Here is a 22,081-nt window from a genome sequence, read left to right on the forward strand (position 1 = left end):
CACCTGGCATAATTTAATTCTAAAAACATCTGCCATCAACCAGTAAATTAGCTGCTAAATGCGCTTGGAGCCCAGAGACCCACCTAACCCCTAAAGGCAACTACAACACACCTAGAAACAAGCATGGGCACAATACTCCCTGCATCCACATAGGAATAGGAGATTAAAGATTAAAGAGAGCTGCTGCTGTCAGAAAGGGGGGCAACATTGTTGACCTGAGCCTCTGAGAGACACTCAGACCAGTAAATTCTTCCTATAATGATCAGATTTTCTGAAATGATTGAATTGAGTTCCTGACGTGCAATCAATTTATCCATGACAAAGTTAACTTTCATTTGATAAAGGACAGCCTGGGGCAGGGAAGACTTATCCTTCAACCAAAACTGGGCAGTGGGCACTAATAGTGGTGCAAGGAAGGACAACCGGTGTCAGGGTCATGGGTGCCCAAGGCTCATTGATGCACGTGAATAGCAAAAGCTAGCCCATCTGGTCTGCTCAAACAGAAGAGCTACTGTAGCTCAAATTGCTGAACATTTAATGCTGGCTATGACAGAAAGGTGTCAAAACACACGGTGCATTGCATTTTGCTGTGGTTGCTCAGTGTGCCCATAATGACACCTGTTCACCGCCGAAAAGTATCAGAACTGGACCATGGAGCAATGGAAGAAGGTTGCCTGGTATAATGAATCACAGTTTCTTTTAGATCTGGTGCATGTCAGGGTATGTGCGCATTATTTGCCTGGAGAAGAGATGACCGCAGGATGCACTATGGGAAGAAGGCAGACTGGCGTAGGCAGTCTTACGCTCTGGGCAATGTTCTGCTGGAAAATCTTGGGTTCTGATATTCACGTGGATGTTACTTTCACACGTACCACGTACCTTGAGATTATTGCAGACCACGGACACTCCTTCGTGTCAATGGTGCCTCTTTCTGCTAAAAAATAATAATTCATGAATAGTTTGAGGAACATGACAAAGAGTTCAAGGTGTTGCCTTGGCCTTCAAATTCCCAAGATCTCGATCCGATTGAGCATCTGAGGGATGTGCTGGAACAACAAATCCGATCCATGGAGGCCCCACCTTGCAGCTTGCAGGACTTAAAGGATCTGCTAATGCCAGATACCACAGAATATGTTCAGAGGCTGGAGTCCATGCCTGATATTAGGCAGGTGGTTTTAATGTTGTGGCTGATCAGTGTATGTCTTTAGACATGAAAACTCCATATTTTTTATTTGCATCATAAATACAGTAATTTTATTTGTTGTACATATTTCTTTCATAAAAGTTTTAAATTAGTAGACTTTATATGACTGGCTCATGTAAACGGATACAACCGTGGGTTCTCTCTGCTACAGAAAGAATCGTTTTTCTTTTGGAATTTACAACAATTTAATCTGTATCAAATTAAAATATATTTTTATAATTAAGCTTAATATTTTGCAATGGTTTCACAAGATTTTATTATGTGATTCTGTTCGTAAAGATTATCACATTTAATACTGTATCACATTACTAGGGAAATATTTAATTCTGGGTATTTAGTCATTCTCCCATTTATGTTTCTCTATTATATATTTGGATATTTCTTACAATTTAAACTATTTTTCATTATTTCATGTTGGTTAAAATGAGTCATCTGACTCTCTGAACACTGGTGGCTTGAAAGCATAACATTTGTTTGGATCCTGAGACTGATTTACATAATCTGACGCAGAGAGGTACATTTTTATTTATACAAATTGTACAGCAGCCTCCAACCAAATATAGAAAATTCTTTATTGCATAAGCAATAAACAGACGCTCCAATAATAAAAAAACTATCCTGACCCTTCTATCCCAACATGTTTTGTGCATGTGATCTATGCATGAAACGCGTCAGTGTAAGTGGTTAGAACAGTCTTTATTTGTGCGATCCTCTGTTTAGGATTTTTGATTAGAGGCTGCAAAAGAAAATGTATTTCTCGGTTTCAGATTATTTAATTATGCGCTTTGCTTAACCAAGGATGTCCGGTTAGGAGTACTGCAACACACAAATTAAAAGACACAGCAGGCAACGTCAAGCCCATGAATGGTGGCTGAAAGGTTTGTGTGTAGTGCTGGTGGTGCATTTTTCATATGTTGTTGAGGATCCTGAGACTGCACAAACCATTTTCTCCATCTATTATATTCAGTTTAATGGTACTTGCTATGTTGTGGCCTATATAATTATAAACATCATTTATGTCCATTCCTTGAAATAACACTTTATTGACGATATTGTTCTGTTTTTTCGCAGGTTCCATCCTGGCACGTAACGTCTCCACTAGATCATGCCCTCCGCGTACCAGCCAAGCATCCGACGTAGAAGAGGAAGATGAGGAGTTAATGGATGAAAAAGGGTAAGCATCTCTTAACTAAAAGGGCTTTAATAAATGACATGTTTAAGGATCATAATGGGGTCAGGACACAATATTATTCTCATCAGCTAAATGGTTTTAAAAACGTATTGAGCTTTCACCTCAAAGCAGTCTAGCCTACACTTACAATTACTCTGTCTGCCCATTTAATTACCCTTGTGGTTTTCACCGATTCCCTACTTCATGTATTTAAAAATGTAACCACATTCCTTTACTGCCAAGTTTCATTGTATCAGACATTGCTGTAGCTAGCTGCACCCAAAGAATGAGCTGGCTCAGAACTGACCTGCAGGATCACATTCTTAATGTATGTATTCAAGGAAAGGCTGAGATGTAACCTCTCAATGAGTCCAATACAATAAATATGAATTAAGCCATTTTCACTGGGTAATAGAAGCCTAAAGCAGTCCATAAACAAATGAGTTGTCTGAATCAAAAGCCTTTTTAATCAACAGCCCAGCTAAACAATTTGACCATTTATTTCCCAGATGGATTCTTTCAGTGGGGTATGGATTAAAAGGCGTTTGATTTGAACAAATCGCTTTGATTATGGACTAAATTAATTTTTGCTCATATCTAATTGTTTTATTATTTTTTTTAAGAAGTAAATTGTAATTTTCAGAGATATAGAGAGAGAGATATCTTTTAATTTGAGTGTTCCTTGAACTCTTTAGATTATTGGGACACCGATTCTACAATAAAAGCATTAAAATCAATTTAACTCCCCTTTATTCCTGCTCCAGTAGCATCTCCTTAGTGCCATTCTTCTGTGAAGTCATCATTACTGATGACTTATGTCCAATCGGATGGTTCTCATCGAGAAGCATTGGGGCACACTAGCAATGCTTTTAAAGTAGAAGTAATATAAATGAAAGCACTCGCTTCCGCTTTGAACAATAGTTCAAAGTAAGTAAAGCAGAAAACTCTCCTGTCTGCTTGGAGGTGTTACTAAAGAGCATTTGCTGACTTCTCTTGAAATTGGACTTTTATGAAATAAGCCTACAGGGACATACAGTTAAACCTAAATAATTTCAGCAAGCTGAAGTGCTTTAGGAGACTGGAGTGTCCCTTTAAACACTGCAGACTTGTGGGGGGTATAGAAGTGATATTCTTATGGGGGGAAAACATGATTTAAAAAAAAAATCACCAGCTTAAATAATAACATATTCTACACTTTTCAACAGGTATGATAGCTTGTTGTGTCCCTTTAAGTTGTCTACAGATGCTATGCCACCCCGCCCCCCAAAAAAACCTAAACCAAAACAGACATGACATGTACAAATGTATTACGGGATTAAAACAATTAGTGTAGAAGAAAGCGGAAGGACAAAAAGATTTTTATACCCAGCTCCCCATATCGCTCTTTATATTTCTTCTCTTGGCTCCTCTTATAAGGAAGCTTGGGGCAACTGAAGATTAAACCATATCACATCCCCTGCTGAGTGTACTGGAGCACGCTGAAGAGAGCGCAGGATAAAGATTTGTGGTTCTGGGGTATATATCCCATTGCCACATTTGACTACTATTCAAAGATGAGATGGCCAAGGTTTCTTGCCACTGATACATAGGGCACATCCATAAGAGCAATTTATTCAATTCTCAACAGTAATTCAGATGGGTTTTAAATATATTGACATTGATGATAGTTATATTCTTAGCTGATTTTTAACTGTTAAAAAGAAACCCAAACTTTAAGAAGACCATGTATCTTTTGCTTATTTTAATCTTTTGCAAATGATAAGAGTCCCCGATTCTTCCTTCGAGCATACTTGTTCTAGGTGCCTTCTGAGGGCACCCGTGATTATTATGTAAACGTCATTTCTTTCCAAGATCTCTAAGGGTTACTGCACACACGGCAATACATGCACAGCTGCAACGGAATTGTAATGACAAGAAAACTCTTCCTCGTATAATAAATGCTACTGAAAACCCCCTGGGCAAAGAATTTCTCCTCTTGATTTTTTATAGGCAGACAGGAGGACGGGGTGACCCCTGTAATTCCATATAAATAGCTCATCAAGTAAAGAAAGTGGGGAATTTTTATTGGAGTAAAGTTCCTTTTTGAATGTGCACGCCGTCTCATAAATAAAACCCTTTAGACGTGTCGTTTTATGTTAAAGCTGAAGCAAAAACATTCTTTGTTATCTCTCGGAAAGTGAATGACTTTTATTTTCAGTTAGAAATATCTTTGAATGGGATGCATTTACTTTGAAAGCCCCCCCCCCCCTTTTTTTTTTTTACCATTGGCTCTTCTGATGCTTCTCAGGGGAGCTTTGTTTTAACCCTCTGAGTAAGAGAAGACATTAAAGCAGATTATTTTCCAGTGCTACGACCTAGAAAAAAAAAAAAGTTGAACCTCTTAGCGGCTATTGTGTAGCTATCACACTGCAGTCTTGAGTATGTAATACTGTGGGTTAAATTCCAAGACAGGATGCCCTTCCACGTCTAATGGTTACCCTATAAAACACAAGGATTGGCACTGTTAAAAGGAAAGCTTTCACCAGCATAAAAACCATCTACTCTCTCTGGCATCAATTTGCAGGAGACAATAGAATTTGGGTGATAATAGAGAAGTCAAAATCGCAATATGCAGACACATGTTCTGATCCTGTCCAGAATCATGCTGATTCATTCAAACCAGTTTCAAATACGAATGTTACTTTTAGTTTATCCTCTAGATTGCAAGCTCATTTGAACAGTGCCTCATTTAACCTATTGCTGCCATGCTCACTATATTCTACAGGACACGTATTACGTTTCCATGTTGATTGACAACACTAGTGAAAGGTTACCCTACAGTATGTACAATTTATGTTGATTAATCATACTTTATTAACGACATTATAGGGTCTCACTAAGTACTAAAACCACTTCAGCTGCCTGAAGTGGTTATGGTGCGATAGCCATGTCCCTTCCCCCTTCCTTGATAATAGATTGCATTTACAAATGAAGCTGTACTGCAAGCATGTCAAACTCAAAGGCTACCACGGGCCAAATAAACAAAGTTTAAGTTTATGTGGGCCGCAAATAAACCCCAAAACCTTACATTTTCATAGAAAAAAAAGTACAGTATAAAAAAAAACAGCATCCCCCTCCACTAGACCCGAGCCCCCCCTCTACTAAACCCCAGTCGCCTCCCTCTGTACTAAATCCCAGTCCCCCCCTAATACTAAATACCTGTGTCTCACCCCCTCTACTAAATCCCAGCACCCACTCTACTAAACCCCAATATTAGCCAACAAGCAGACTCTACTCACATTGCCACTGCCAGTATGCAACTCTGGAGTCCAGCCTCTGGTATACCCCCAATGGTGCCGTCTGCACCCTGTGCCAAAGCGGATCCTCCCGCTACTCCTTGAAAACCTGTGAAGGTGGATCACATTGATATCACGTCGGAATGTGCACCTCCAGGTCTTCCACTGTCCAGCCGCAGCCATCGCAATACTGACCAACACACACTGACAGACACACACACTCACCAACAGACACACTCACTGACAGACACACACACAGTGCCTGACAGACACACATACACACACACACACACTGACAGACACACACACACTAACATCGTTTTCTTCATTGCTCCGTACCTTTGGGAGCTGGTGTGGGGCCTCTCCCTGAGGTCCAATGGGGATCTTCTCTCGGGAGCTCAGTCTTCCTGCTCCTCACTGCTCCCTCATGTGCGCAGTTTAGTGATGCCGGGTGCCGGAATGATGTCATATTCCGGCACCCGGCATCACTACAGAGGGCGCACGCGAGGGAGCAGTGAGGAGCAGGAAGACTGAACTCCCTCGCTGCAACCAGAGACCTCTTAGATACGGCACTTGAAGGACTCCAGTATGTTTTAAAACTATTCTAAAATGGTTTGACAGATGGCTCTGAGAGAGTTCCAGAATACTCCAAGCCTTATAGCCACAGTGAACTGTAGTAGGATGCTGCGTGGAGTGTTCCTTTAAGCTTACGCCTGTTTTTGAGTAGTCATCAGAAAAAATAAAGTGCTTGCTCCAGGGGAGATGTCTCTAACACACCATATATTGTTCTTGGAAGTCCGTAAATGTTTTTCTATCCATGCCCAGTTCAAAATCATTAGACCGTGCACTGACACATCTATTCTCTTCTACTTCCTGTTAATTCTACCTCATAGGGTGTCGGTAGATACTGCCCAGTAGAGAATTCTCTGCCTCGCCCCAGCTGCAAAGCAAATACAAAGCTGCGCTATTTTTTTTTTTATCTTTATTTTTGAAAGATTCAGATATTAGTGTACACCGAGGCTTGCGCAGAATCCTAAGTTCAGGAAAGCTTCATGCATAGTTATGTACATAATGTGAAGATGACACAGAACAGTCATGCATTGCTGCAGTTGTTGTGGTGTTACGTGAGTACATTCAGTCAACCTTTTTAATTTTATACAAACAAAAATGTAATTGTAAACATAACTTAACGTTAAAACCATTGGATCTGCAATATTAGAGGGGTCCTATTGTGTTCCGTGGTGAAAGTGGTCAGGCCCCATTGCATTTATAGACGGGCAATGTCCTTTGGAATTGGGTAACCAATATTAATACCTATCAGGCTCAGCCACCCAAACAAGAACTTGAGAATTGTAACAAACACAAATAGATGTATTGTGTTGTTGGATTTGTCTGTTAAAGATTTATGAAATGTCTACCTCGACAACAATATAATATTTGTTTCTTAGAAATAGGATATTAAGAAATAATAATGATAAAAACAAAAACAAAACACATTTTTGTCCCCTTTTTTGATTTCTTTATATATTGGTGCTGAAGAATCCTATAGCGATTTCTGCCACCAGGCCTAGCCTTTGGGGTGGGAGAGCTAGGGATCACTCTGGATGTCTAACAATATTAAGCAAGCAGAGACCAGCATGTTAAGTGAAAAGTATTCCCTGGTAGTCCAATGGAGGAGCTGTCTACCATAATATCCTCTCCCTCTCGGCTCCGGTGCTTAGTTAGTAAGTCCGAGTGCAGCCTCCGGGATTCCCAACCTGCGCTCTGACTCAACATTGAGCGCAGGAACCATGTAGGAGAAGCTATGATCTGTAGCAACAGGATGTGCACTCCTTGCTATTCACCACAGGACCATAAGGGAACATATTGCCCAGCACAGGACCACTGGGGAACATATAGGTCAGCTCGGACCACCAGGGACAGAGGGAGCTTGTGTGACCTGGTGCCCGAGTTAGGGGGTACTGCAGGGAAGCAGATGGTGGTTCAGGACAAAGGAGGAGACTTAGTGGCTGTTTTCAAATGCAGCTTTGATGAGCTCCCAACTCCAGAAACTCCACTAGTCTGTAGATGGTTGCTTTGGAAGCCAACCAATCACAATGCTTTGATGGGCAGGTTTGTCTCTTTCAAGCATTTCCTAGTAATTTGTTCAGTTTTTACTGATTTGCTTTTTCTTAATGACAAGTATAGTCTCTCTCTGTAGGTTTTCTATTCTTTTTAAATGCATGTCATATTATATTATTTTATTACTACCCTGCAGTTTTTTGTTTTTGTTTGTTGGTTTGCACTATGCATGCAAGATGGTATTAGGAATGCCAGGATGTAAAGTTTTTTTTGACTCTAGGGGTGTTCTGTGCCTGTCTGTTATGTAACACCCGAGATATAAACTCATGCCCTGGATAAGTGACAACCAAAATTTAGGCTACAATATGCAAAAGGAAACACATCTTTAATTCATCTGAATGGGGAACTATTTTGCAACTTTTTTACCCTAAATTAGTAGTCAGTACTCCATAAATTACTGTTTAGTGGATAGAATCCCTGGCATCACTTAACCTATTTATTCCCAAAATCATGTAAAAGTATTTACTTTGCAAAATGAAATTTAGTAAATACATCCTCGCTCATCTTCACTTACACTACAGGAATTATTCTCAGCCTGCAGAGGAATACAATTATCTGTCAAGTGTCTCTGGCCACTCATTTAATGTCTGCAAGTACGGTATGCGAAAACTGTCAGCAACACTCAACCTTCCAAATAGTAAAGGACGTTTCAATGGGTTCCATCATTCCTACAGTCAGAAGGGGAGGGATTAATTGGCTCTCCCATTTCACTGTATTGCATTAGCATTCCAGAGATTTATAAAGATTGCTATAGCACTTTTAAATACATTTTATTCAGAAATATGTGCTTTAAATGTGTGTACTGGATATGAGTATTATGCTCAAATACAGACGTTTATTTTGCATTATTTTGCCAGTTTCAGTAAGCTGTACTTCTAGTAATACCTTCAGGATCCTACCAAATACCTATGAATAGGACATTTGATTATTTTCAATTATCTATTTTTTTCACACCTGCGGAACATTTAAAAAAAATAAAAAATTATACTAACATTTGACAATAAATGACAATGTATACTATCTAAAACTTTTCCTTCCTAAAAACGTCTATAAAAGAAGTTGTAAAAATTAATTAATGACAAATTGTTTACATTTACAGAATTTAAATTTATTAAGTTTGTCTGAAAAGTAATCTATAAACAAGATTTATTTTGTTTTATTACATGTTTAAATACAAGCTATGCATTCCTTGTTTTTTTTTTTTTTCAACTCTTTATTTAAATGTCGACTGGCACATTGCATCATATTTCTTTTGGCCTACGCATAGGCCCAATCAATAGAATCATCTTAAAAGTTGCAATACAGAAAGGAAGGGTATGTTAGTACATAGAAAATACTTCTCAATTGGCTTGCGCAGAAGCCTTTCAGACATATCTTTGTGTTGTGCCGAGTCCACATGTATTTAAATTTAGATTTCGTCTCAATTCGTAGGTATATACATTCATTGAAGACTATTGTGCAGTGAGACATATACAAGTATAAAATAACTATCAAAATAACATATAATAAAATAAGGTAATATATGTACAGTGTATGACAAGAACTGTAAAATCAGTAACATTGGGTATGTCATGCTGTAAGTTGTATCTTCACGACTGTCGGTTATGGGGTTATGCTGGTTTGTTATATGTCATATTGTTCCCAGAGCGCCCAAGTTTTTTGTAAGGAGGCATTGGAATCGCGAACCTGTGCAGTTAGCTTGTCCATTAGGTAATTATCCCTGATTTTGGAGAGGACTAGGGAGATCGGGGGTACTTCTTGTTTTATCCAATATTGTGCTAATGCTCTACGAGCTGCCAGGTTAAGCATATTTAACAGCTTTTGGTCGTGTTTATTTAGCCCCTCCGTTGGCCGTGATAGTAGGCAAGCCCACGGGTCAAGTGTTATCCTACGTTGCATTATGCTCGAGGTTAGGTCTGTAATTTTTCCCCAGTACTCTTTAACCTTGACACAGTGCCACCACATGTGGATGTATGTGCCCTTCTCTCCACAGAGCCTCCAGCAGGTGTCTGTGGGACTTAGTTGCATATGGCATTGTTTAACAGGGGTCGTATACCACCGGAGTAGTATTTTGTAAGATTGCTCCTGGAGGGCCGTGCATACGGAAACTTTTGCATTGGCCTCCCAGATATCCTGCCAGTCCGTCCCGTCTAATGTCTCCCCTAAGTCCGTCTCCCATTTGTCTGTGTATGTCTGATTGCCCCAGGTCCCTGATTCTAGGCATATATGATTGTATAATAGCGAGATTAGTTTGGTTGGCATACGCTCTTGCAAGCAAAATTTCTCATAGAAGGTGAGCGGCTTGGCTCTTGCCGTTCTGACTTCTCTGGTCTGTGCGAAGTCCCGTACCTGGAGATACCTGAAGAAGTCACTTGTTTTTAGTGGGGCCAGGGATTGTAGATGTTGGTAAGTAACTAATTGGTTGTTTGAATACAGGTGTGTGTAGCGTTGTAGACCTGTGGCCTCTATGCCCTGAAACTCTCGTGCCCTCAGTCCGGGTGGGAACGCTCTGTTGCGCAAGACCGGAGTCATTGGTGACAGTAAGTCTGTGAGTTTAAGTTTCTTTGCGACTCTGTCCCATAAGCTTAGGGAGTTAAGGATCGCCGGGCATTCTGTCCGTAGGAGTACTCTATGTTCTCTGGGCACCCATATTAGGAATTGCGGTAGGTCTGCTCCTGTCATGAGGGATTCTATGTCCACCCACCTACGTTGATTAGTCGGGCAGTGCCAGTGAGCTATTTGAGCCAATTGTGCGGCCTTGTAGTAATGGTGCAGGTGTGGCATACCTAAACCTCCCCTCCATTTAGGGTTATACAGAGTTGCCTTGGCTATCCTGGGTCTTTTTCTTTGCCATATGAAGGCATCTATTGCTTTTTGTGTGTCTGCTAGGTCATTTTTGGTGACCCGGATTGGGAGTGCTTGGAAGAGGAATAGTAGTCTTGGCAGTATATTCATTTTTACTGAGTGTAACCGGCCAAGCCATGTAATCGGTTTGTCTGTCCAGTTGTCTAGGTCTGTCTTAAGTCTGTTGAGCAGCGGTGTATAGTTGTGTTGGTAAAGTGCTTTGTGGTCTGCGGTTAGCCTGACGCCTAGGTATGTGAGTGTGGTCGTTGACGTTTTGATGTGGTGCGTACGTCTAATGTATTGTAACTCTCGTTCGGGAATGTAAAATGGTAGTGCTATTGATTTGGTGAGATTGAATTTGTACCCGGATAACTCCCCGTAAATTTGAAGTAGTTTTTCCAGATTCGCCATTGAGGGAATCGGATCTGTCAGTGTGAGGAGGATATCGTCCGCATATGCTGCTGTTTTAAATTGCTCCCCCCCAATTTGCACCCCTTTAATATTTGGATCTGTTCTGATGAGATGCAGGAGTGGCTCAAGTACTATCGCGAATAACAGCGGCGACAAGGGACAACCCTGTCTTGTACCATTGCTCACTCGAAATGGTGTCCTCGGGGCGCCCGTTATAATGGTTTGTGCCTGTAGGTCTGTGTATAGGGCTTTTATGGCAGTGATGTATGTGTCCGGGAAGCCTTGTAATTGTAATAATTGGAACAGGAAAGACCATTGGACCCTGTCAAAGGCCTTCTCTGCGTCAAGGGACAATGCCAGGGCTGGTGACTTAGAGTTAGACATGAGCCACATCAGATCAGCTCCTCTGCGTGTATTCTCGTATAATTGGCGCCCTGGCATGAAACCTACTTGGTCTGGGTGTATTAATTTTGGGAGCAATGGGGTTAGTCTCCTCGCCAGTATCTTTGCGAATATTTTTAAGTCCGCGTTTATAAGTGATATAGGTCTGTAATTAGTGGCTAGTGTTCCGTCTTTGTCCGGTTTGGGGATTAAAATTATGTTGGCCGTGGCCATGTCGCGGTCTGGGGTGCCGCCTTGGAGGAAGTGGTTGTATAATTTGGTGAGGTAGGGGGCTAGTTCCGGTTTATACCTTTTGTAATAGCCCATGTCGTACCCGTCCGGGCCCGGTGCCTTGCGACCTTGAAGGGTTGCTATCACCGATTCTACCTCCTCCTGTGTGATGGGGCTCTCTAGGATGTTGGCCTCCACTGTGGACACCTGGGGGAGGTTTAATTGGGTCAGGAATTCTGTTATGCGTGTGGTATATTGTGTCTGCGCTTCCCCTTCCCTTGGTGTGTGGTTGTATAGGTTCTGGAAATATTCGGTGAACGTGCTATTGATATCTTTCGGGGTGTGTACCAGGTCATTGGCAGCTGTTCGCAGCGTGGTTATGGGTTTACGCCCTGGTCTGGGTCGGAGGGTCCTTGCAAGTAGTGTGTCCATTTTGTTGGCTTTTTCATAGAAAAAGCGCTTGGACCAGACTAAGGAGCGTGCTATGTCTGCTATGGTGAGTTCTTTTATAGCGTGACGTATGGTTTGTAGTTTTGTGTATATGGTGGTTGTGGGCGCCTGCTTATGTCGTTGCTCTAGTTTCCTCATTGTGGTTTGTAACTCTAGGAGGCGTTTCGTTTTGGTTCGTTTTTTATGTGTGGCTGCCTGTATGAGGTGTCCCCGTAACACCGCTTTGTGGGCTGCCCACAATGCGGTCGGGTTGATGTCTTCCGTGTCGTTAGTGGTGAAGTAGTCTAAGATTTTCAGTCGGGTAGTGGCGGATATGTCGTTGTCAGAGAGTAGGTCCGTGTTGAGTCTCCATGTCCATGTGTTGCGATGTTGACCTATGCCTAAGGTTATAGTCACATCTGCATGGTCCGACCATGTGATATTGTTAATTTCTGAGTGTATTAGTTTTGCCATGCCCGCTCCGTTGAGGAGAAGGTTGTCTATTCTGGAGTATGTAGTGTGGGGTGCGGAGTAGTATGTATAGTCTAAGGTGTCTGGGTGTTGAAGTCTCCACGCATCCATTAGTCCAGTGCGTTGTAGAAAGGTATGGAGGAGTTTGTCTTGACCCCCTCTCCCCTGTGTGGGGGGGAGGGGGGGGGGAGGGAGGGGGGGAGGGGGGGAGGGGGGGAGGGAGGGGGGAGGGAGGGGGGGAGGGGGGGGGGAGGGAGGGGGGGAGGGAGGGGGGAGGGAGGGGGGAGGGGGGGGGTGCCCCAATGAGTTGGCAGTGTGCCGCATGTTGGGGTACTCCGTGTGGGGGTCATCATATCACAACATACAGCATACAAGCACACCCCACCTCCACGGATCGCTCCTTCAGAGCTGGGTGCAAAAAATTAAGTCCCATATAGAAGACATTAACTAGGCAAAGGCAGCATACGATACCAATCAGCTGAGAGCGGTGAGGTGTACGGCAGTTCAGGTGAGTCTTTCTCTCCTTAGGGACCGGGTCCCGTCAGGTTGGGAGAGTGAACCTTAGGTGGTTGTAAGGTGACCGCTGAGAGTCTCATGTGTGGCGGTCCGTCGAGGCTTTAGCTGCTTTGACGATTGTCCAGTTTGCGGGTGGGTCTTGGGGGGAGGGGTGCCCCAATGAACTGGTAGTGCACCGCACGTTGGGGTACTCCGTGTGGGGGTCATCATATCCCAACATACAGTACACAGGCACTCCCCATGTAGAAAACCTCAACTAGGCAAAGGCAGCGCACGATACCTATCAGCCGTCAGCGATGAGGTGTACGGCAGTTCAGGTGAGTCTTTCTCTCCCTAGGGACCGGGTCCCGGCAGGTTGGGAGAGTGAGTCATAGGTGATTGTGAGGTGACCACTGAGGGTCTCAGGTGTGGCGGTCCGTCGAGGTTTTAGCTGCTTTGACGACTGTCCAGTCTGCGGGTAGATCTTCAAGCTCGGGCGGTGTTTCCCCGGATAGGGCAAAGCTTCTTGGTGGTTCTATCTGGAGGCTCCGAAGGAATCTTAGTGGGTCTCCTCCTGGCTGCAGGGTGTAGGTAGTCCCGGCCTTGAAAGCCACCAACTTGAAGGGGTGTCCCCATGTGTATTTGATTTCCCGCTCTTGAAGCAGAGTTGTCAGGGGTCTCCAGTTTCTCCTGCGTTGCAGAGTGGTAGGGGAAAAGTCCTGGTATAAGGGGATGATAGAGTTTTGATAATTTAGCTCGGTGGTCCTAGCATACTTCATCACCGCTTCTTTTGTGGAGTAGTAATGAAAGCGGATGATGATGTCTCTCGGTGCCTGTCCCTCCGTTCTACGGGCTCTGAGCGCTCTGTGTGCTCGATCGATTGCCCAGTAAGTATCAGGGATATCTGGGAGTAAGTGCTTGAAATAGTGCTCCATTTTGCTCACCAGGTTCCCTTCCGCGGCTGTTTCGGGGAGGCCTCTGAGTCTCACATTATTGCGTCTGGAGCGGTTGGCGAGGTCTTCCACCGTAAGTTCCAACTCACAGATCCGCTGTTCCATTGCTCTTGAGTAGGATGCGGCGTTGTTATGGGCCTGTGTGACCAGATCCATCTTTTCCTCTAGGGCCGCAGTCCGGGCTCCCAGCGCCTGGATTTCTGCCTTGACCTCTCTCGTGCTGTTGGAGATTTCCTTGGCAAGGAAGCTTTTCACCTCCTGAAGTTTAGCCAGTATTTGTGCAGGGTCCCCTGATTGCGTTTCTGGCATGTCGCTGCCTGTGGTAGAGGCCGGGGAGAGGGATCCACGCGGGCTGTGCTGGCGGCCATCTTGTGAGGCCTGTCTGCCTCGCGGCGTAGTTAGCATGTCGGCCACCGATCTGCCGGTTTCTCTCCTGTCACCCTTCTTTTTCGGGTCGGGTTTCAAGCCGGAGTGTCTGCCAGGCATAGTGGAGGGTGTTGGGCTAGTTTTTGGGTCTCGATGCTTATGGCTAGTGCCGGATTAAGAGTGGATTTGGCGGAGCTCCGGAATTATGCGGCCATCCCGGTCGGTGTCTAGGCCACGCCTGCATTCCTTGTTTTAAATAAATGTTATGTTTTTAGTGATACAGTGCTTCTTGTTAAGGGGTTAAAGCATTTAAACATCGGACTATAGTAAGGTCCTAAATTTGAAGTGTAACGGCTTGTATTTTGTTCACTGTCCTCAAGGGGTTATTATTGATCTTACATGAAAGGCATACATTGCTTGATTCAGGGAACCAAATGTAATTTTTTTTTATATGTCATTTTAACTAATCTGAAAAATAAATCATTTTTTTCATATTTACATCCTACAGAGACAAAAAGTCAGCAGGGTTGAAGTTAAACAAGAAGAAAACCAGGAGAAGGCATACAGATGTAAGACATTTTTTATTTTATGTTTTCTATAACGATTAAAATATTTCTTTACATGTGCGTATTCAATGCGTAAATCCTATTTCCTCCCTAGAGGCAAATTCGCAGCTGTTGTGTCAGTTAAAAGAAATGCCAATTCCTATCATAATTGAAAATAAACTAAAACGATTGATTTCTGATTATAACATTTACCACGTGAATTTATATCATACAGCTGAGCTGCATGAATATTCTTCCAATTACCTACGTGATTTTTATTTGCAAAAATGGTTCACCGCAAGTAGAGCACAGGGAGTGATATGTACGTTTATTACTACAGGTGAGACTCCTTTATGGAAGCTAAAAAACTTGGAATTGCAACATGGTACAGTTTAGAAAATTTCGGATAGCCAGTATTTTGCAGGCTGCTCATGAATTCTTCATTGTCAAGTCGGACTTGAATATGCTGCCTAGCTGTAGGCGAAATTTATTAGCTCACTATGGGAAATCAGTTTAACAAAGGGATACGTGAAGCACCAAAACCACTACATCTTAATGTAGTGGTTATGGTATATAGAAACGGTCTTTATTTTTCAGACAGTTATATTAATTTTTAATGTCAGAGTTTCTTATGAGATTTTCCTGGTCATAGGTTAGCAGCCTTATTTATGTCCTTTAATAAGATGACCAGATAATTCCTTCAAATGTCGGAGTTATAAAAAATGTAATCTACGAGGAGCCACATCGTGTCTACCTATAGAGTGCTTTTTTATATTTACCACTGGTCACATTATTGTAATGCCCACACTGTTTATCGACACTACTAGACCAGAAAATCATTTTGTACTCTACAAAAGAAAAGAATATATACAGGGTTATTCGGTAAAGTGAGAAATTGTCAGGAATTCAGAGTGAATTTCAAATTTAAGGCCAAAGTAGTTGAACTGGAAGCGTAGCTGACTTGGAGAATATTTCCAGGTCGACCATTTTGACCATAAAGTGGTTCTGTTACCTTTTTGTTTTATTGACATATGCCAAATATCCACCTTGTCTGCCTTGTTTTTTTGGTTTTTTTTTTTTAAAGGCACTTTTTCACTAGGTTACACACAAGGGAAAGTAGGGACTAGTTTTCCTTATGTAGAATCAGCAGGTTGATCAAAGATGTTTGGTCTCCCTCAGCAGCCCATGCGCATTAGCACTCCCCATAGGAAAGCATTGAAAACGATTTTCAATGCTTTCCTATGAGGAAATGAGCAACGCTGGAGGTTTCCTGTGATATGGACCAGGAAGAGAACTCTAGTGGCTGTCTAATAGACAGCCACTAGAGGTGGAGTTAACCCTGCAAGGTAATTATTGCAGTTTATAAAAAAAAAATTCAATAATTACACTTGCAGGGTTAAGAGTAGTGGGAGTTGGCACCCAGACCACGCCAATGAGCAGAAGTGGTCTGGGTGCCTGGAGTGTCCCTTTAAGCATCATGGTTCCTACTAGGTTTCTGTAGAGCTACAATTCTGATTACAAAAATTATAGGATCTCAATATGTCATTGTTCATTTCTGATGTCTTCATCATGGTCACCAGTAGGAGGGTACAGGCAGTAGTCTTTTAAGAGACCTGCTCAAGCAAGTGGGTCTACTAGGTCAATTTAATGTTAGTCTGTCCAGTTGGGGAGATATATCTATCTCCCCATCTGGACTGCATTGCAGAACTCACATGACGTGGACCCCAGTGCCAGTGTCTTTTTATTTTTTATTTTTTATCACAGCAAGCAGCATAGGAGACCACATGTAAGGCTGTTCCTCAGGTTGGAGCGTTCTAGATCTCTAATGTTCCAAGAGGAAGCAGTGGGAATATTTAAATACATTTTAACATTGCTGCCAATTCAAATATCCCATTTGTTGAGCTAACTTCTGAATAAAAGCTAACATATGCAGACATCATCTGATACATATTTTAATTGGTAACTCCCAGGCTAAATAGGTCACTGTATGAATATATATTTGGGCTAGGGAAAACATTAACACCTTCAGCGCTTCTGTGGATTTTGCACCATGAAGCAGTAAGATCTGTCTCTCCCATACAGAAGGCATAACGATTCCCCATGCTAAATGGAATAGGGTCCAGTGAAGGACACAATGAAAGGAGGATTATTTTACTAGAATAATGGCTAATCACTGCTAACTAAACTGACTCCTTGTGCCTGCTCCTCACAGTTTTCAGATTGGCTGTTAGTGTGTAGCCGAGACATGTCTTGTCAAGACAGGGGTGTGGCGTGTTCCTCTGAAAAAAAAAAAAATCTGAATAAACAATCAAAAGGCATGTAATTTGTTCCAGATGTATGGTGCGTGTCTGAGTATTTGCCATTCAGAATATCAGAAGCTATTGCTGGTATTAATTAATGGGCATTTTAATGGAAACGCTGCGATCATCTTTATCTGATACAACAACATGCAATTATATACTGCTGTTACATTTTAAGGACTTCTAGAAATATTTACCTTATATATGGGAATTTGAGCTTGTACATCTGTATACATCAAGATAAAGAAAAAGGCTTTAACCCCTTCAGAACCAACGACATGCCTGGACTATCACAATAACGTAAACAGAAAAAACGTGGAAATATAGATACAGTGGTTCTCAAGAAAAGGAAAAGTGAAAATCACAGTATCACATAGATATCATAACTACAACTACTTTTTTTTTTTAAATTCAAGGTTTTTATTGATAAGTTTCATCAATGAAATGGGAAGGGGTACAGAAAGAAGAAGGCGGGGTTGGGGTAGGGATACAGGGGTAAACAATGATACATCATCATGTGGAATGTAGCAGGAAGCCACTCAGTTTAACGTAATGCATAGAGGAAGCATAGAATGGTACATACAGTATGCAGTATACAAAGCATAATATACTTAAAATGTGTTGGACCATCGACTCATTGCTGTACGTTATGAGTATGAAATAGTACGTGGTAGCTATATAATATGTGGTGATAAGCGAAACTTATCCTATACCTTGGTACCTTATATGCTGGTTGAGGTATCATTTCATAGCATTAGGCTTGTGTGGTGTTTCGCACTCAGAACTTTTATGTGTCATAGGGTAAGCGGGGGTGCGCTCTATAATGGAGTGGAGTAAGTTTCTCAGCAGCGCCGTTCACAATGCAATCTAAATTGTGCCATCTTGCTAGTGGGTTGTAACGTTCTTGACATTGGGTCAAGTAAGTAGTTATAACATGAATCATCAATCATTATTCGCTACCTTTTTACCAGATCACCGCGTCTCTTGTCTTATGTGGCGTGGCACGGAGATAGGTTTACCTGCTGCGGAAGGTAGTGCAAAATATGGTACCTTCTTATTAATCCCTCGTTATGGTAATCTCTTTGTTACCCTAGTTTAGGTGCAGTGATTGTATGAGTTGGGGATTGGAGAGGACTGCTCAATGGGTTTGAGAGGGCAGTTTCATGGCTTTTCCCTCCCAAAAAACTACCCAAGGAGCCCAAGTGTTTAAGAGTCTCGTCTTGAGAGCTGCTGTTTGGGCGGACAGACACTCATGGGTATAGTATTGATGGATTTTTGCCATTAGGAGAGTCTTGGAAGGGCATTGCGGAAGTTTCCAGTGTGTCGCAATGAGATTTCTCACTGCCAATATTACGATGGCCATGATAGTCTTTACTCGTTTTGATACGGGGTTGGGATAGATTAAAAATATACCTGTATGTATATCTAGGAGTGGTGTGGTGATGCCTATATTTCTCAATATATTTTGCGCATCTCTCCATAGTGGTCGGATGCGTTGGCACGCCCACCAAATGTGGGTCGTCGTGCCACTTTCGGATCCACATCTCCAGCAGTGTGAGGGGACTGTCTTATACATTTTATGAAGCCTTTGTGGAGTTAGGTACCACCTGTACACCAGTTTTTTGTGCGCTTCAAAATGGGAGTAACACTGTGTCAGTCCTCTAAGTGCATTTAGAGAAGTTAGTATCTCTCTATCGGATATCGTTGCACACTCCGCTATCCACTGTGTTACAAACGTAGGGGTTGGAGGTGGTGAGGTTCATACTATAAATTGAACCAAACAAAAACTCAAGCACTACCCATAGGCCTTACTAAACATCTTACTCAGAGACTCAATAACACTTATAACTTTGACTGGAGGTCAGACTATGTCACATATCTGGGAGTCAAAATCGCGCCCACAACTGAGCAATTATTCCGATACAATTATAAACCACTCCTAAACCTATGCAAATCTGAATGCCTACGATGGAAACGAGTTAAGCTAACTTGGCTGGGCAGGATTAACACAGTAAAAATGGTCCTTCTTCCCAAAATACTATACGTTTTCCGTCTCTTACACCTACGGGCCCCGCCTATGTTTTTTAAATCACTTCAAAAGGTGTTGTCCTCTTACGTCTGGGACGCTCGCAAACCCAGAATATCCCAACGCTTCCTCCAGAACCACCAAACAGAGGGGGGAGTAGGCCTGCCTGACATACATACATATTATAAAGCGGCCGTCCTAGAAACAGCACTGAAATTACACGCACCCAAAGGGGTATACCAATGGGTCGATATGGAGGCTGATCAATTCACTGCCATATCCTTAGTAAATACGCTATGGACACCTAAGCCACTACGCCCTAAAGACGTGACAACTTTCCCAACCACCTCACTAACCCTACATCACTGGGACATGGTACGCCAAAAACAAACCACACCTCACAAATATCATCCTCATTCTCCGCTAACGGCCCTGAAAGCGGTATCACCCTGGCTCTCGCTGAACTCATGGGCCAAATTGGGAATAACCACACTAGAACAAGTCCTTCTCCCGAACTGTATCAGACCCTTTGCAGTGTTACAAAGGGAATTCCATCTGCCCAACTCCTCAGTATTTCTATATATGCAACTCAAAAGCGTCATTACCACCCATGTTGCACATGGAGCCATAGTACATGAACCTGGCCAGCAGGAACTAGAGGCTTTATATGACAGATGCTGGCGAACCCCAACAAAGCCCAAGTCCCTTACCGCCAACTACAACTACTTTTATTTCCAGGTGATACAGTTCACTTTTCCTTTTACTGAGAATCACTGTATCTATATTTCCATGTTTTTTTCTGTATATTTTATATTCGGGTTAAGCACAGAGAGACCCCTGGGGTCTCGGTTAGGTGCTAAGGATAACCGGTTCAACCTGGACGATATCTGTATTCTTAGTGTCACAGGCGGGACCGATTGTTTATCCTTTATTTGTCTGTCTGTTCTATCACAATAACTTGCATTTAGCCTGCCCTGGTCATAAAGTGGGTTAAATGACTTTTCTCCTGACTAATTCTGACTTCAGCATATTGTACTGTGTGCATATTACTCATTTTCCATTGTGTTATTGTTTACCTGTCACAAAGAACATTACAAATGTAATTTGAGGACCAGAAAAAAACATGTGGACTTCCAAAATCTTGTTTGGCATTGTAGTTATGCTATACAGGAGCTTACCATGTTTACTTGTCACCTGGTCAAAAGTGAGTCATGGTGACACTCCCCTGCACTTGTAGAATTTGTTGTCTCTTAGATCCTCTTTGTGTGTCTCCCCACTTCCTCATCTTCTTCTGTGCATCTCCTGAACCATTTTGCATCTCTTAGCCAACCTTAGCCCATTATGTGCCTTCTAACCCCCTCATCCCATTATGTGCCATTAAAGGGATACTATAGGCATCAAAACAACTTTAGCTTAATGAATCCATTTGAGTGTATATTTAGGACTTAAATCTCTTTAACCCCTTAAGGACCAAACTTCTGGAATAAAAGGGAATCATGACATGTCACACATGTCATGTGTCCTTAAGGGGTTAAATCACTTTTGTTTCTGTTTAGACTTCCCATTGCTGTGACTTACACAGTCTGCATGAAAATAAAATGGTTTCATTTTCAATCAGAGGTTTACTTGCTTTAGAAGTTTTTATCTCCTTCTCTGTAAATTGAACTTTAATCATACACCGGAGACTCCTGCAGGGTCTAGGAGGCTATTATCAAAGCAGGAGATAAGATAATTCTAGCTTAAACATACTGTGCATTACAAGAACCTAAACTATCTAGGTTCTTTTACAGGAAGTGTTTAGGAAGGCTGTGCAAATCATATGCAGGGATATATGGTTAAGGCTCTGTAAAGTGATTTAACTCCTAAATGATAGATAACTGAGCAGTGAGACTGCAGGTGCATGATCTATACACCAAAACTGCTTTGTTAAGCTAAATCTGAATTGATGCCTGTAGTGTCCCCCCTATTACTGCTTTTGTCTCCTAACCAATCTTTTCCCATTGTATGGGTTTTACCCTCTCTTTTTTTTCTTATTCCCCTCCTCTCAATCCATAGTATCTCTTAGCCCAACACTCCCACACTTTGTGTCTGTTACCCCCACTGTCCAACTTGTTGTGTCTTTTATTTTCCCCAAACTTTGTCTTGTACACCCCACTATCACATTTTTTGTATCTCTTTCACACTTTGAGTTTCATACCTCTAATCTCCAACCTCTCCCACGCTTTGAGAATCTTACTGCCAATCTCCAGCTCAAGGTTTTTCTCATTCTTCCCCTTCCACTCAACACTTTCTATTAACCATTCGATTGCCTGACTAAGTGTATTATATTCATGGCACACATAAACATACTTCCCAACATTTCAAACGGCCAGAGAGGAAGTGTAGCTCTTCCGTGAATTTTAGGTGACTTCATGACCTGCTGATAGCCCATTATGTAATTGAGTAAGTCACTTAAGAATAAGAATAACTACTTGAAGTACACATGTGACGCCAAAACCTGTCTTTGGAGTCACTTTACAGAGAATATAATTTGATCTGTGTACTGTTTCTCAAATTGTTAGCACATGCCTGGGCAACAAGCCATAAAATTAATACATATTAACAAATCTAACAATAATAATTATTATTATTTATAAAACGCCAACAAATCCCGTAGCACTGTACAATGGATGGACTAACAGACACGTATTTGTAACCAGATGAGCTGGACGCACAGGAAAAGAGGGATTAAGGGTCCTGCTCAATGAGTTTACATGCTGGAGGGAGTGGGGTTTAGTGACACAAAAGGTAAGGGTAGAAAATAAGGTTGCTAGAAAAGTATTCATTGAGAGTTTAGTGGTGACGAATTGGGGTGCAGA

General features: G+C 42.1%; 1 protein-coding gene across 2 annotated transcripts in view; it reads left to right on the forward strand.

Annotated features, from left to right (window-relative positions):
- PLEKHG5 (pleckstrin homology and RhoGEF domain containing G5) overlaps positions 1-22,081 on the forward strand; it is a 336,555-nt gene that overhangs the window by 226,194 nt on the left and 88,280 nt on the right. For both annotated transcript variants that reach the window (XM_063436446.1, XM_063436447.1), the window contains 2 exons: positions 2,276-2,378; positions 14,861-14,921. In XM_063436446.1, coding sequence (XP_063292516.1) covers positions 2,276-2,378; positions 14,861-14,921 — 164 coding nt within the window. The remainder of the gene's footprint in view (positions 1-2,275; positions 2,379-14,860; positions 14,922-22,081) is intronic.

The sequence above is a fragment of the Pelobates fuscus genome, chromosome 11 (genome assembly GCF_036172605.1).
Source record: "Pelobates fuscus isolate aPelFus1 chromosome 11, aPelFus1.pri, whole genome shotgun sequence".
Taxonomy (NCBI): domain Eukaryota; kingdom Metazoa; phylum Chordata; class Amphibia; order Anura; family Pelobatidae; genus Pelobates; species Pelobates fuscus.